The 14,434-nt window shown below is 39.5% G+C and overlaps 1 protein-coding gene across 2 annotated transcripts in view; it reads left to right on the top strand.

The window, feature by feature from the left end:
- The first annotated feature begins 3,747 nt into the window (after positions 1-3,747).
- LOC140949989 (AMP deaminase 2-like) overlaps positions 3,748-14,434 on the top strand; it is a 20,808-nt gene continuing 10,121 nt past the window's right edge. The window contains exons 1-6 of one of the 2 annotated variants that reach the window (XM_073399143.1): positions 3,748-3,911; positions 4,997-5,400; positions 9,685-9,868; positions 11,336-11,579; positions 12,716-12,845; positions 13,958-14,089. In XM_073399143.1, coding sequence (XP_073255244.1) covers positions 3,848-3,911; positions 4,997-5,400; positions 9,685-9,868; positions 11,336-11,579; positions 12,716-12,845; positions 13,958-14,089 — 1,158 coding nt within the window. In that variant the 5' untranslated portion in view covers positions 3,748-3,847. The remainder of the gene's footprint in view (positions 3,912-4,996; positions 5,401-9,684; positions 9,869-11,335; positions 11,580-12,715; positions 12,846-13,957; positions 14,090-14,434) is intronic. The other variant, XM_073399144.1, reaches the window with a different exon arrangement.

Raw genomic sequence — 14,434 nt, forward strand, 5'->3', positions numbered from 1 at the left:
AGGAACAGGAGAACAACGGGAACAAGAAAAACAGAAAAACAAGGGAACAGAGAAACAGGAGGAAACAAGGAGAACAAAGGGAACAAGGAGGAACGAAGGGAACACGGGACCAAAAGAAATAAGGAAAGAAGGGGGAACAACAAGAACATGGGAACAAGGCCAACTGGGAGACAATGGGAAATAAGGAAACAAGAGAAACTGGGGCGACAGAGGGAACAGGAGGTCAAGGCGAACAGGGGAGTCAGGGGAACAAGGAGGAACAAGAGCGAACAAGGGGGGTCAAGGAAGAACAAGAAGGAACAAGGGGGAACAAGAGGAAACAAGGAAAAGAGGGTAACAGGGAACCATGGGGTAACAAGAAGGAACAAGAGAGAACAAGGGGTACCAAAGGGGAACAAGAAGTAACAGAGGAACAAGGTGAAACAAAGGGGAACAAAGGGGAACAAGAGGGAACAAGGGGGAACAAGAGGTAACAAGGGGAACATTGGGTAACAAGGGGGAACAACGGGAACAAGGAGTAACAAGGAGAACAAGACCTCTGCTTGCGGGGTATGTTCACTGACCGAAGTGTTTTGAAACTCAGTGTTACAAGACACGTTTCAGGCCTTTACACGCGTGCCTTATCACGTGAATACCAGATGCAAGAGGGATTCGAACATTTAGTTGGTTCGTTTCTGTTATTCACTCAAACTAAAATCTCGAATCAATACCTGAGCACAAAAACTTTTCAGTGCGACCCGGCTCGCCCCCAGGCGGGATGCTTACACTTGAGTTTTAGACATTTTGAAAGTTGCCAACCAAATCTGGATCAGACTAAACTGAACAGGATCAATTCGCTTGATTAAGGTTTGGGATAGTGCTACAGCCGTATATCTAGCAATAATCGCTCATAAGCCTCTAACAGTTTCTCTTACGTCACTTCGCCACTTCGCCACTTCTCTTTTTCTACTCATCTTATATTTTTGTTGTATTTTACTAATAAATAAATAAATAAATAAATAAATAAGTAAATAAATAAATCAGTATCTGATCCCGCCCGTCAGCATGACGTCATTTCTAAATCTACAAGACTGATAGACAATGGAAAATTTGTTTACTTTTTTACCCAGACCTATACTCCTGCTGAAACGGTACAAGTGGTTTAAGTCTGTATGAGGGAATCACCGTCTGCCACCCTTTTCGTTTCATGGTTGACCATGGTTACAATTAAAACATCTAGACTCAGGTTTCTAAAAGTGCTTAAACGATTGAGAGTAATTTCCCGGGATATAGGTGTGGACAACAACATGATATATAGTCCATATACAACTGAGGACTTTGATTGGGAAGTGAGGGGTCACCTACAATCCAAAGGTTATCTGAGTTAATGAAGAATATCCTAAGAACAAGTTAATAGAAGCTGTGGAAGTGTTATTCCGACAGCTTTAACATAAGGAATACAGAGAAATTAACAGGACTGCTACTGTATGCGCGCCTTCCCCTGTTGCTCATCCTTGGCGTTCCTCCGGAAGTTGTACAGACTGCTCCTGACAGACCTCATGTAAACTAAAAGGGCGTATCCGCCCTCTACAAAAAAAATAAAAATCTATTAATAAGAGCACTCAATCCTGATTGTTTTAAAAGAGGGTAATTGCAACCAAGAAGAACTTCAATCATCTGCAATGATTACTAGCCATCCCATCTTGCCACACTCCAGAGTGGAGAGTTTTTAAAAAGCTGATTTCTACGGAACTTTTATGAGAACGATGACGTCACAGTATCTAATTTCGCGCGGAAAAAATGTTTCACTGCATGTCATTGACCATCTTGCCTTTTTAGCCTCTTTTTTAAAACGATGCGTGGCATGTTTCAAGGCAATTTTTTCTTTCTGCAGGGTAAAAGACTTAAGTTTATCATGTTCAGAATAGTATCTAAAACTGAACGTAAAAAAGCCTCTTTGAGCAGATACGGGTCACGGGATGACGGGCGCACAGATACGTGTGGACACGAATATTTTTGCGATGTTTGCGGTAGCGTGAGGGCGGGGTCCAAGGCTATTGGTTTTTTCTGAAGTGTTTCTAAAAATAGGCTCTATTTGCGACGACACATTAGAATATGACCTAAAGCCAGTGTTAACCAGTGACATTCGTATTTTTCATGTAATTCTCGCTCAGTACACTTTCCTGAATTAAGGTAAAAAAAAAGTAATAACTGGCACGGAGGGTGACGATTGTTGCCTGATTTTTTTTTTCTCGGGACAAGACCGTGGTGCGGTTCTCACTGAAAACACGACATACAAAACAAAACAAAGCTAAAAGGTAAGACCATTCATTACCATAATATCGCGGAGATAAATTATCACGATACTAGATAAATACAGGAGAACCCCTATAACTCGAACTCTGAAGGGAAACGAAAAACAGTTCGAGTTAGCGGGGAATTCGAGTTATCAGGGTAAATTTCAGCGAAATTTTGACCGAGGGAAAGGAAATTTAGTTCGAGTTAAGAGGGAATTCGAGTTATCCAAATTCGAGTTATCGAGGTTCTACTGGATCAAAATTGCGACAATCCCTCATAAGCCAATAAAACTTGACCTTACCTTTAAGGTAACATGACACAAAATTGGAAAAACTGTTTGAATGCAGAGATCCACGCAACGCGTAAATATAACTGACTGGTTCCTTTCGCCGGATCTCTAATCAGTAAAGAGATGCTGTAGCCAGAAGTCACTTAAAGTGTAAAATAAGACAAAACTGAATGCAGGGCTGGCACGGCAAAGGGTTGATTTATTATAGGCCTATAATAATCAGCACTTTGCGGTAGTGCCAGCCCTGCAATTAGTTTTTTTTTTTGTGACAAAAATTGGTTTTATAAAATGAGATGATGAGCGAATTCAGTTACGAGTGCTAGGCCGAGCAAAAGCCATGAAAAATGCTAGCACTCGAAATGTGATCGAAGTCTGATTCATTGTCGGCGATTTTCCCCATTTTTCGACCTCTTCCGGCTTGAGAAGCGTTGCGTGACGAGTAAAAGAACAGAGGCGTAGGAGACAGCCTTCTCTTGGCCTTGGCCGGTCGCAGTCACGTTCTTAATTTTTTACTCTCTTTAATGTCAAAATAAATTACTACGGATCTTTTATTCGCAGTTATTAAAATGAAGCCGGCGCAAAAAAGTTATCTACCGGTAGGCCTTAAAATACTTGCCGACACATTGTGAAAAGGTGAAAAGGAAAACGTTCGGTGGATGAACTGAAAAAAATCGTGAAAAATTTTGTGAAAAAATGCAAATTTGTAAGTCTTGTCAAAAAGGTCAAACGTCAGAAAAACCCTTATCACGAGGCTTGCGGTAAACATTTTTAACAGTTTTTGCATTTTAGTCAGTGGTAGATCCAGGGGAGGGGCCCAGTGGGCCCGGTTCCCCCTTATTTTTTAGACCAAAATGATGCCCGAAGGGCCGGAAAAAAATTTTTTTGAAGCGGCCCCCCCCCCATCCGACAATTCGGCAGGAGCCCCTGAATTCGGTTAATATGTCCGCTGTGGTTTTTGAGGTAAAAAACAGTATATCTATTTTTAACACAAAAATATTACTCGACGACGTTTTAAACTTAAAACATAAGTTTATATTCATCTTCTTGGCGCATTGGTTTTGTAAAAATGTGAAAACCAGAGTTTAGCGGTCATTTGCATTTGGGAACTGCCAAGCGGATGTCGTACTTTGTGCGTGACTTCCGGTTTTTCACATTTAGAACATGCGAGCGAGGTGACCCTTTTATCAGCCGCCACTCAAACGACTACAATCAATTCAGGAGCGATACAACGCGTAGAAGTCTACAAGCGAAAATCGCTTTCGGTTGATCTTGAAAAATAAAATGCAACGTGAGGACTCGTGGCCTGTGTTCTCGGCTGACGAAGATAAAAGCATTGACCATGAAGGTAAATATTATGTGATCGTTTTAGCAATCAATGGATTACGATATGTTCACATCAGGGTTCATATTAAATAGACGCCTTTTGATGAAAGTGCTAGACATCGAAATGGCCAAAACTAAACAAGGATCCATACCACCACATTGGCTTTTTTTCTCGATTTTTAATATGGTTTTAATTTGATTTTTATTCGTTCAATCAGGCTCACGCGAGTTCATTTCAGATATCAGGGTGAGATATATTGTTACGAAACTATTTAATAGTAGCTCGTTGGCATGTATATTCCATTCTGGCTGGAAATCACTGCACATTTTGTGGAAGTTCACTTTTGTAATTTTTAAACTTATTCTTAGATCACATATATATAAATTCCACAAAAATACGACACGTCTTTTAAGGATCGCTTGTTCGGTCAGAAAATTATCGCGTTGGACCTTGGAGGTCGGGAGGCGGTTCGCTCTGTGCAGCCTCCGAAAACCCAGCCCCAGCGATATCTTGCCAATTTTCGATCCATCACACTTCAAAAAAAACCATTTACATATCACGATATCATCACAAAAAAACTCCCTCTGTAGAAATGATTTTTTAAGCACATAAGACAGTCCCGGGGGAGATCTTTTGTCCTTAAATTTGTTTTCCCTCGAGCTTTTCGCTAGATCAGTGCAGGTCACCTGATAATTTAGGGCACTCAGGAGACGTAGCCCGCTTCTTAGATCTAATTTTTACTCAACTTAGGCGGTCCTTAATTTCTCATCATCCCAATCTGTCTGTATTCGTGAGTCGTGATCAGAAACAAATTGTCCGTTTGTTAGGATATTTCGGATACCTTGGTCATTTTCTTTTTGATGTCATGTTGTTTTCCCGAGGCTTTTCGCAACAAGCCAATCAAAGACTTCGTAAGATATCGCTGTCCGCTTATAACCAATTACAATGCATGTAAAATCTCGGTTGATTTCATCTCAAAATGGCCGACGGTGGGGAACCGGTCGACAGACCAAGCGCGCATTCAAAATCCCTGGTTATAGATATACCAGTAAAGCGCAGTGAAACGCCAGACTCGTCCAGTTCTAAGGAAAGGCTTTTCTCCCCAGATTCAGCCAGACGACAGCGATTTTTCAGTGAACCTTCCAAGCTGGCGAACGTGGTGGGACAGGTTATAGCTCCAAAAAAGCACGATGTCTTTCAGACTTTGCAGGAAACTTTGGAAGTTCTCAACGACGAGGCTGTTGTATCAAGAGACTCGCACAAAAAGGAAGGATTATGGTGTCATCCTTTCGAGATTCCTCGGCATCCTATCGAGCAGATTGCGTTAAAGAATGAGGAAATCGACTTGCAAAGACAGCATTCTAAAATGATGAACAGTTTAACTGAGCATGAATTTTCAGAGTTCGAAGAAGTCATAAAGAAAGAGAAGGAGGATCCTGATGATCAGATAGATCAAGAACATCGCCCTTTTTACCAGAGAGTTTCGATTTCTGGTGGAGATATTAGCGGGGTATGACTGATTATTTATTTATTTACTTCCTTAAGTTTAATACTTGACTGTTTTTTTTTTAATGTGGTGTTAGTTATATTAAATATGGCTGGTGGCTTACTGTAAACTTCCACTTATAAGGTACCCCATGCCCCAACCCCCACTTAAAAGTCCCCCCCCTCCCCCCAGTCACAGGCCCATCTACCTGTAAACAAAAAAATACATCTGGTTCCAGTTGTTTGAAGGCCAATTAGCACTTAACCTGGGGTTAAATTTAACCCTGGATTTCTTTTCTTGTGTTCAAAAGCATTTTCTCGCATAATTTTCTCTGTTATTTTTAAAGCTTCCAATCATCAACTTGTAGACAAAAAGAATTGAAACTGAAATGCTTTTGAATCTTTCAAATCTGAATTCAAATCTTGCACTAACCCTGTGTTATCTTAACCCACCTTTGAACAACTCAGCCCTGATTATAAGCCCCTGCATTTTAAGTCCCCCTCTACAGCATAGCTTGTATTAAAATGAAGTTTATCTTTTACAATGTTCTGAAGCTTAAAAAGCAAGTACAATGTAAATTCAAAAAGTGTATTGATTAGAACTAATGCTATGTAGCATGTTATGAAACCCTTTTTTCAGTCTGGTTATAAGCACTCCTCTTTTACAAGCCCTCCTAAGACCTCTTATGAAGTTGTATAAGCTCAGGGCTTATAAGTGAAAGTTTGTGAATAGTTTAGAGTGGAGTTGCCCAGAGTTATTTTTCTTGAACCTATGTTGCCTAAAATTAAATTGAAGATGTTGCCTTACAGGGCTATACAATTGCTGTCCTTGCATGCTCATTATTCTTCTTCAGGCTTGAAGAATGACAAATACACATCGTTAAGGCTGCTGTTGACTAGCGACAGAGTCAGAGTCGTAAGCAGAGTTGTAAGAGCACTTATGACCCAGTGAAAATCAAAAATTAGAGTTGTAAGCGGAGTCATAATCTCGATGGAATCAGGGTCAGAAGAATCAGAACGTTTCCATTTTCTTCCGACTCAGTTTACGACTCTATTGCTTACATTCCGCTCATGATCTAGTGAAAACCAGATTATCGGAGTTGGAAGCAAAAGCGGAGGGATAAACCAATCACAATGCACGTTCCCGTGCTTTGTTTTTGGTCTAGTTCTTCTGCTTCTGCTTGTGACTCCGACGAACCAAAACACATAATGAAGGAGTTGAACAGGTTTCATAACTATTCCACGTTAATAAGTATGCTGAGTCGTGGACGAGTCTGTCTTTTTGTCGAGGGTCGAGGGTCGAGGGTTCCATGTCGAGGGGGAGGGTACCATGTCGAGGGTCGAGGGTAACATTTTTTTTCCATTTTTTTTTTTTGGAAAAGATAATAATCAATGCAATCAATGTCATTAAAACAAATAAGAAGAATTTAAAAAACAAATGGTGCGTGACATCTTCTAGTTGTTGGGTGGGGGGGGGGGGGGGGGGCAATAGAGAAAACCTCCGGGACATCTATAAGGAAAATGTGATGTTGTTGTTGTTGCTGTTGTTTTATAAATCGATATTAAAATAGTACGTGGACATTCGAATTCGCTTAAAAGTAAAGAACCTTCTCCCTTCCTGTGAAGGTAGACAGGTTGTGCCTAAAAAAAATGTCATAGAGCTTAGGTAGGGGCACCGAACGACTGTTTTCTGTAAAGTATCTGTTCGGAGAAGCAAAAATTGCCTACAATTTTCTGTTACTTGAGGAAGGCTAAAAATTTCTAGATGGCCGTTCCATTCATGTACAGTTTTCGTAGCTTATCTAATTAATTCCCTACGATTTTCTAAAGTTTAGTTTTTCACATTTCAGTCCCCAACTTAGCCTATTTTTCGTCGAAAAAGGAAATCTAAAATTTTCGGATTAGAAAATGCGATGGAGAGAGGAATCAGAAAAATTCTCACTTTCGTAAAACCTAAAATTGCATCTAAAATTTTCGGGAAAATAATACTGAGGCCCTAAGTGATTTCGAAAAGATTCAAGTTGCCCTAGGATGACCGAACAGATACAACTTTTATAGCGCCGCTTAGAATGCATTTCTAGAGATTTGAAAGTACTCTGGATAAGTGAAAAAGTGTTTGGGTGCCCCTGCTTCGTGGCTTATATTTCAGTCACGTCTGCCTCTTCTCTGCCTTGCTTGGCTGTTCAGAGGGGTAGTTTGAATATGGATATTTCACCGATTCTTGTTTTTTAAGCTATCTCACTGTATGCGACCGAATTGTCGTGTTTTTAATGAAGTAAACTCACCATGAAATTTTAAAAGACAAGTCATCGATAATTACCGACACCGGAAATCGTGACCTAGGTACGTAGGTGCGTAGCTAGAGTGATAGTTTAGATGGTTGAGTCGCGCCGCAATAATAAACTCCTTTAATTACCAACGTTATGTTCTGCAGCTTAAAAAGTGTATCACTGCAGAAATTTGAAACACCCTGAAACACAAAAGGAACGCAAAACGACCCAAAACCAACACTTATCAGCGCAGTTGATGGCGGCACAGGGACAATAGGAAGTCATTTGGTGAAACTAATTTTGTACACATCTTTATCCCTAGTGTGCATTTCAAACAGAAATTAGAGGTGTCTGCGCCAAAACTTTCTTCACAACGGCTTCAGCGATTATTTCCTATTTTGCACGAAAAGGGGAGCTCTTATTCACGAACAACGATCAGATCGAAGCAGACCGATTTTGCGAACTTTCAAAAACAGAAAAAAGAGCGTACACTATATGAATATTTAAGGAAAAAAAAAATTTCGCAAAAGACAGACTTGGAATTCACTGTCCAGTTTCTTGCATGATGTTAAAAGTAGTAAATTTACATCAGAAACCACGGAAAAATTGTACAGGAATGGCCTAGCTTGTGTGACATTGTAACATTTCAAACAGTTAAACAGAACTTGCAACAAAGTCGATTTTTTTCGGGAATAAAAAACTTGTATTCACGGTTCATGATAAACGGCATTATCGCAGTACTCCGTTTTTTCCTATTCATGTCCAACTTGGCAAAACAACAGGCCCTGGTTGTTCAAACGTTGGATAGCGCTGTCCACCGGATAAATCACTATTCAGCGGATACGTATTAGGGAAACCAATTGTGTTATCCACTGAATAGATTTTTATCCGGTGGATAGCGCTATCCAGCCTTTGAACAACCAGGGCCAGATCTTTAGTAGAAATGTGCCAAATGTAAAACAATGGGAGACATGGACCATAGGTCTGTTTTTTTTCCTATTCACGTCCACCACGTCCACGTTCACAAATAAATATGACCGATTGTGGCCTAGAAAGATATATTGTATTTTAATGGGAAAGCATCGGCAAATGCCGATGTTCACCTCACCGAAAGTCGCTACCAGGAATTGTTCTATTTTAAACCTCTGCGTTAGTAGGTGGCGATTTCCATGCGAGTTCGCGCATTTTAATAGCTCTGCAAGACTCCAACGATCGCATTGTTCCTTTATGACACGTTTTATGACACATTTTACAACGCAATAAGAGTTTTTTCCTTCCATTCTTGTTGGTTGGACCAGAAATTCATAATTCAACACACTTATTGTTGTTTTACAACATTTTACATTTTGTTTACAACATTTTTTAAAAAATCTGTGTTTTCAAGTAACGTGTTCTATTCGTGGTATAGGTTTCCGGGGTGTTATAAATGTAACTCTTCGAAAACAAATTGGGATGTCCCGGAGCTTTTCTCTATTCCACCCAACCCCCCCCCCCCCCCTAACCAACAACAACTAGAAGATGTTCATGCGCCATTTGTTTTTATGACATTGATTGCATCAATATTATAACCTTTTCCGAAAAAAAAGATTGGAAAAAAAATGTTACCCTCGACCCTCGACATGGTACCCTCGCCCTCGACATGGAACCCTTGACCCTCGACCCTCGACAAAAAGATAGACTTGTCGTGGACGGGATTTGAACCTCCCCTTCCAAAAACACTGGGTGGGCACTCTGTCCACTGAGGCATAGAGAAACTCATGGAGAGCAAGGCCATATATAATTGGTTAATATTTGACCTGTGTTCTATATACTTCTTGGATTAGCAGTATTTAGAGTGTACTGTATGAAATAAGGAAAGAATGAGAAAATTTGGCTCTGTAAATGAACTTGAAAGATGGGATAGTCAGCTTGCTTTGAGCATGGGACAAAGCATAGCATTTCGTCAACGGAAATAAATGTTAGATGGGCACAAAGTAACTCAGCCTAGGGATGAACAGGTTAATAACTGACACTTATCTTACGCTGTTTGTATTTTCAAGGTATCTATAGATGAACTCCAGCAGGCAGCAAAGCTCTTGGTAGAAGCGTTATTTATAAGAGCAAAATACATGGCACTTAGTTTGCAAAGCTTCTGTCCTACAACTGCTCGGAAACTGAAGACAGTTCATGATGATTATGATGTTGAAGCCCACTTTACCTTGCACAGACTTATAAGTGAACAAGGTGGGTGTGTGTCATAAATGCTCATTACTGTGCCTGGCATTTGCAATTCAGGTCATGTGGCTAAGCAAATTTGTGACGCCCAGACAAACTCGGCCCCCCTCAGTTTCCATAAAACATTTTTATCGGGCAGGTACCGGTAACACTTAAATTTTTAAATTTCCAAGGGTGATCAATGCCCATTTTCTCCCAACAATACCATAAAAATGTCAAGAGAAAAGTTATGTGAAATATTAATATGATCACTTTAGGGAAAAAGCTTTGATCTTTCATCAAATTCTCATAACTAATTCTTTAAGAAAGTCTATAGAATCAGTCTGGAGAATTTATATGTTGACATTGTAGCTTAGTGGATTAAGCTAGTGTAAGTGGAAGTGTGCTGTTAGTTAGCAAAAGTAGTATGAAATTTCCACACTCACAACCCATGGGAACTTCAAGTTACAGCATGCCCGCACTACAGACGAAACTAAACTCTGGTTAAGTCCATGTGCAGAACAGGGCTAAAATCCTTGTTTGGCACTTCAAGCTGTGCAGCAGGATTTAACTATGTGCCATGATTGACCTGTTAAAAAGGCCACTGTAATTAGTTAAGTCTGTTGCGGGCTTAGAACAAGGATCTCGCTACTGCTTTGTAGACATTACTAACTGAGTTTAAACTAGTTGTAGTTGTCACTAAATCTGCCCCCGACCTTTTAAAACCCGAATGAAGACTCCTTGTGGTTGTCCATGTATTTGCCATGAACCTTTGAAATGCAGTTTTCGTATTAGAGTTTCTGAGTGTAATTCTTTTGTTCTCTTTTGTGTTTTCTCAATTATTACACTTTGTTTCCTGGGTTAATGAAAATCCTCATACATGACATGCCTAGGATGGACAATTGTTTTTTATACATCTCATAATGAGTTCAACCAAACACTGCAAATGTAATAGAACGCATGCTAAACAGCAAAACCATCTTTAATTATCTATTTGTAACTAAACTTCCTATAACTAATGTGTCGGATGCTTTGGCTTCGAGTGTGACATTTTTGAACGCAACGTCGAACGCAACTGATGTAAATGATTTCGCAATAAACCAACCCTACAAAAAACATGGACCACTGTTTCAAGTTTCTCACCTTTGAGATATTTCCTAGTTCATTTTTTCTGGCACGTCCTTGTATCAAATAAAATAATCGGGATTTCGCAATAAACTAACCCTAAAAACACATGGACCACTGTTTATTAAACCCTGAATACCTTAATATAGAACAAAACCCGGTTATTTCACGTTAGCACCTTTCTTGTCTTTGACTGGGTTTTGAGAAATTTGAGCTATTCCTGATGTGGTTGGAATCGAGTTTGTCGATCCACGTTGACAAAACCAGTTCAAAGTTCTGTGGTCCACATTGCTGATTTGTGTCTGGCAATTATGCAGCTTATGTTACAGCAAGCCTACTACTTATTCATTATTTCTTTTACTTAATTACCAGAAGATGACAGCTGCCTTCAACTTTTTTCTGTTCAGTCACCATACGACATTGAAGTGCCTGGCGACTGTGGATACCTTTTTGAGATGATTGACGGTGTAATACAGGTCACAGCCTGTAAAAGACAAATTGGGAGTGATGTTGTTGTTAGTGACACTGGAAATCCTGTTGTTCATCCTCGGCCTAACTTGCAGGAATTTTTTGAAGACCAGAATGTTCTCCTGGCTCTGTCAACCCATGGTCCTATGTGAGTAAAGTAATGTAACTATATTATTGACATGTTTTGTTGAATTCACCATTTGCAAATGCAGGCTGCAAAGAAATTGTTTTTACAGCTTGCCACTTGGGCAAGCTGAAGCTAGTATTTACTAGCCCAGACATCATTTCGACTAGCCCCAAAAGCTTTTTGATGGGCAGAATTGATTTCGCAGTTCTTCTGTTATTCCAGTTCCTCAAAAAACATCACTTGGCCGTCAGGCAAGTCAGAAACAGAATTCACTAGGCCGACAGCAAAATCCACTGCTTTCTTTATATGCTTCACAAAATAACATTTGAATATGATCTAATGCACTCAAATTGAGGATGTATTTTTCAAAGAAAATAGTGGTACAGTAAAGCACCCTACACTCTCTATTACGCCCTTGCCGCTGCAACATTAACACCCTATACCACTTGTTTCAAACCATCTAAAGGAACACCAAGCTTTTACACACCTTTGTAGTGCTTTGTATGGAGACGCCATATTGGTGAACCAATATGGCTGCCGGAAATCAACAAAAACATTTGGAGTTCACTTTTTCTATAAAACAGTGTGCAAAGAAAGTGATGTCCGATAGCCCGGGGCTGGCTAGTGAATTTTAACATCGGGCTAGTGATTTTTGTTCTTAACTTGCCGGATGGGCAAGTGAAATTTTTTAAGGAATTCAAATCACAAAAGAATTGTTATGAACCCTGCTCATCATCGGGCTAGTATATACTAACTACAGCTTGCCCGAATGGCAAGCTGTAAAACTGACTTTTTTTGCACCCTGAGAAAGGCGGTTTTTTCACTCGAGAACCAGAATATGTGCGTATATAAACATATCCTGTAATACTTGAAATGGTTATACAGCTGAAAATCAAGAGGAGAGACTTTTTTTCAACGAGACAGCATTTTTCATTTTGGTGTCATGCACTGTGAAAACTCAAATTGCTGTATTTTCGAAAAGAAACATGCTACGTGATAACGGGAATGGAAACTTGTAGAAGGATTTATTTTTTGTTTATCTTCAACCTAGTGTAACTAAGAATTTGTAAAACCTCACTATTTTGACTTTACAATTTGATGGCGTCACTGTGAAAACCATCTATAAATAACCAAGCAGTTGTTCTGAATTCATCTAGAAAATCATTTGCCTACCGTCGCCTGAAGTACCTGGATTCCCGCCATAGCCTACATTCCTTGTTAAATGAGAACAGAGAGCTTGCAGCCATGAAGGAAGTTGCTCACAGAGATTTCTACAATGTCAGAAAGGTAAGACAAGGATAATGATTGTTTTTTATTTTTTTTCCCTGTTGTTAGTTTTTGCCTCTCTTTGTCCCCCTGGTCTCAGAAGATATTTTACTTCTTTCACCTCAAATTACTTGAGCTGCAAAGTACAGTGAATACTGCTGCATTAATAGGGAAGTTGAATTCAAAAATTTAGTTTTATCTAATGATTTGATGAGGTAAACTTGAAAGGTGATGTTTCTAGGGGCGTAGCTTGAGATTTTGAAGGTGTACAGATGATGTTCACATGGGGGGAAGAAAAGTTGTAGCCCCAAAGGCAGTCCAACCTCATGGGGTCTGGGGGCATGCTCTCCCAGAAAATTATTAAATTTAGGTCTCAGAAATACCATTTCCAACATTTTCCACAGGACATTTTCAGCAAATTAATATGCAGGGAAATGCAATAGTGAGTCTTTTTTTTACTTATCTCTAGTGCTGTCGGTAAGGTACAGTGTTTATGAAAAAAAAAAGGCCAGTGAGCCCATCAGAATTATGGAATAATCAAGGGATAATGAAAATACTAACACAAAGACACCAATATAGCGCAAAAAATGCATCAGAAAAATGCTTTTTCAGAAAATAAAAATTTTTTCCATTATTATAGCTGTACCTGTATGCACGGGCATAATTATGTGTATATATGGACGATACACTCCTGGTTTCAGGTGCTAACTTCTCTTTCGTGCCCTTGTTAAAAAATAACAACGTTCTTTTCCCAGTTTCAAACAGCAAAAGGGCTAAGAGAAAAAAATCCCCCTCCCGAAAAGAGAAGAAAAACTACTATATATCTTCCTTGTAAAATCCTAAGTCCTAAGATTTACAAAACACTCTTCAAAAGCTTTGCCAAAGTGGTTTCACCATAACCTGCTCTCAAAGGGAAAGGGTCTATAATACCTCCCATGACCTACTTCTTTGTACAGTGAAACCCCTCCTTACGGCCACCTCGTTAATAGGGTCACCTTTTTATCACGGCTGCTTTTTTTGGCCTCCTGACAAAAACTGCCATACATTTTCTTGTTTAAAAAAACCCTCATTAATACAGCCAACCTGTTAATACAGCCAATTTAATTGACGGGGTTCCTTTGTATTGTTATCAGGTTGACACTCACGTCCATGGAGCATCTTGTATGAATCAGAAACACTTGTTACGATTCATTAAGAGAAAGATGAAGTACAATGCTGAAGATTTTGTCACAAATCATGAAGGAAGGGAAATTACGTTACGTGAGGTATTGTTTCACTCTTTATTCATCAAGACAAGTCTTTTGTTGCTATGAACCTTGCTGGTACAAGCAAACACTTATTTTGAATGGACGTCAGTAGGGGTTCTATATTACAGTATCTGCTGGATAACATTAATAATAGGTTTTGCATTACAAAGTCTAAGGAGAGCATGTTGTGAAAATATTTTTAGTGTTAGTCATCATCATCATTAGTTGGCATCAGTATAGACGGCAGAACCTTCGTCTAGCACATCCCTGTGCAAGATTCGCTATTTGCTGGCAGATATTTACAACTTGTAGTGAGCCATGGACCAGTAGTCACAGGACTTATTACATATAATAGTTTTCTGT

Source organism: Porites lutea, chromosome 10 (assembly GCF_958299795.1).
Source record: "Porites lutea chromosome 10, jaPorLute2.1, whole genome shotgun sequence".
Classification (NCBI taxonomy): Eukaryota; Metazoa; Cnidaria; class Anthozoa; order Scleractinia; family Poritidae; genus Porites; species Porites lutea.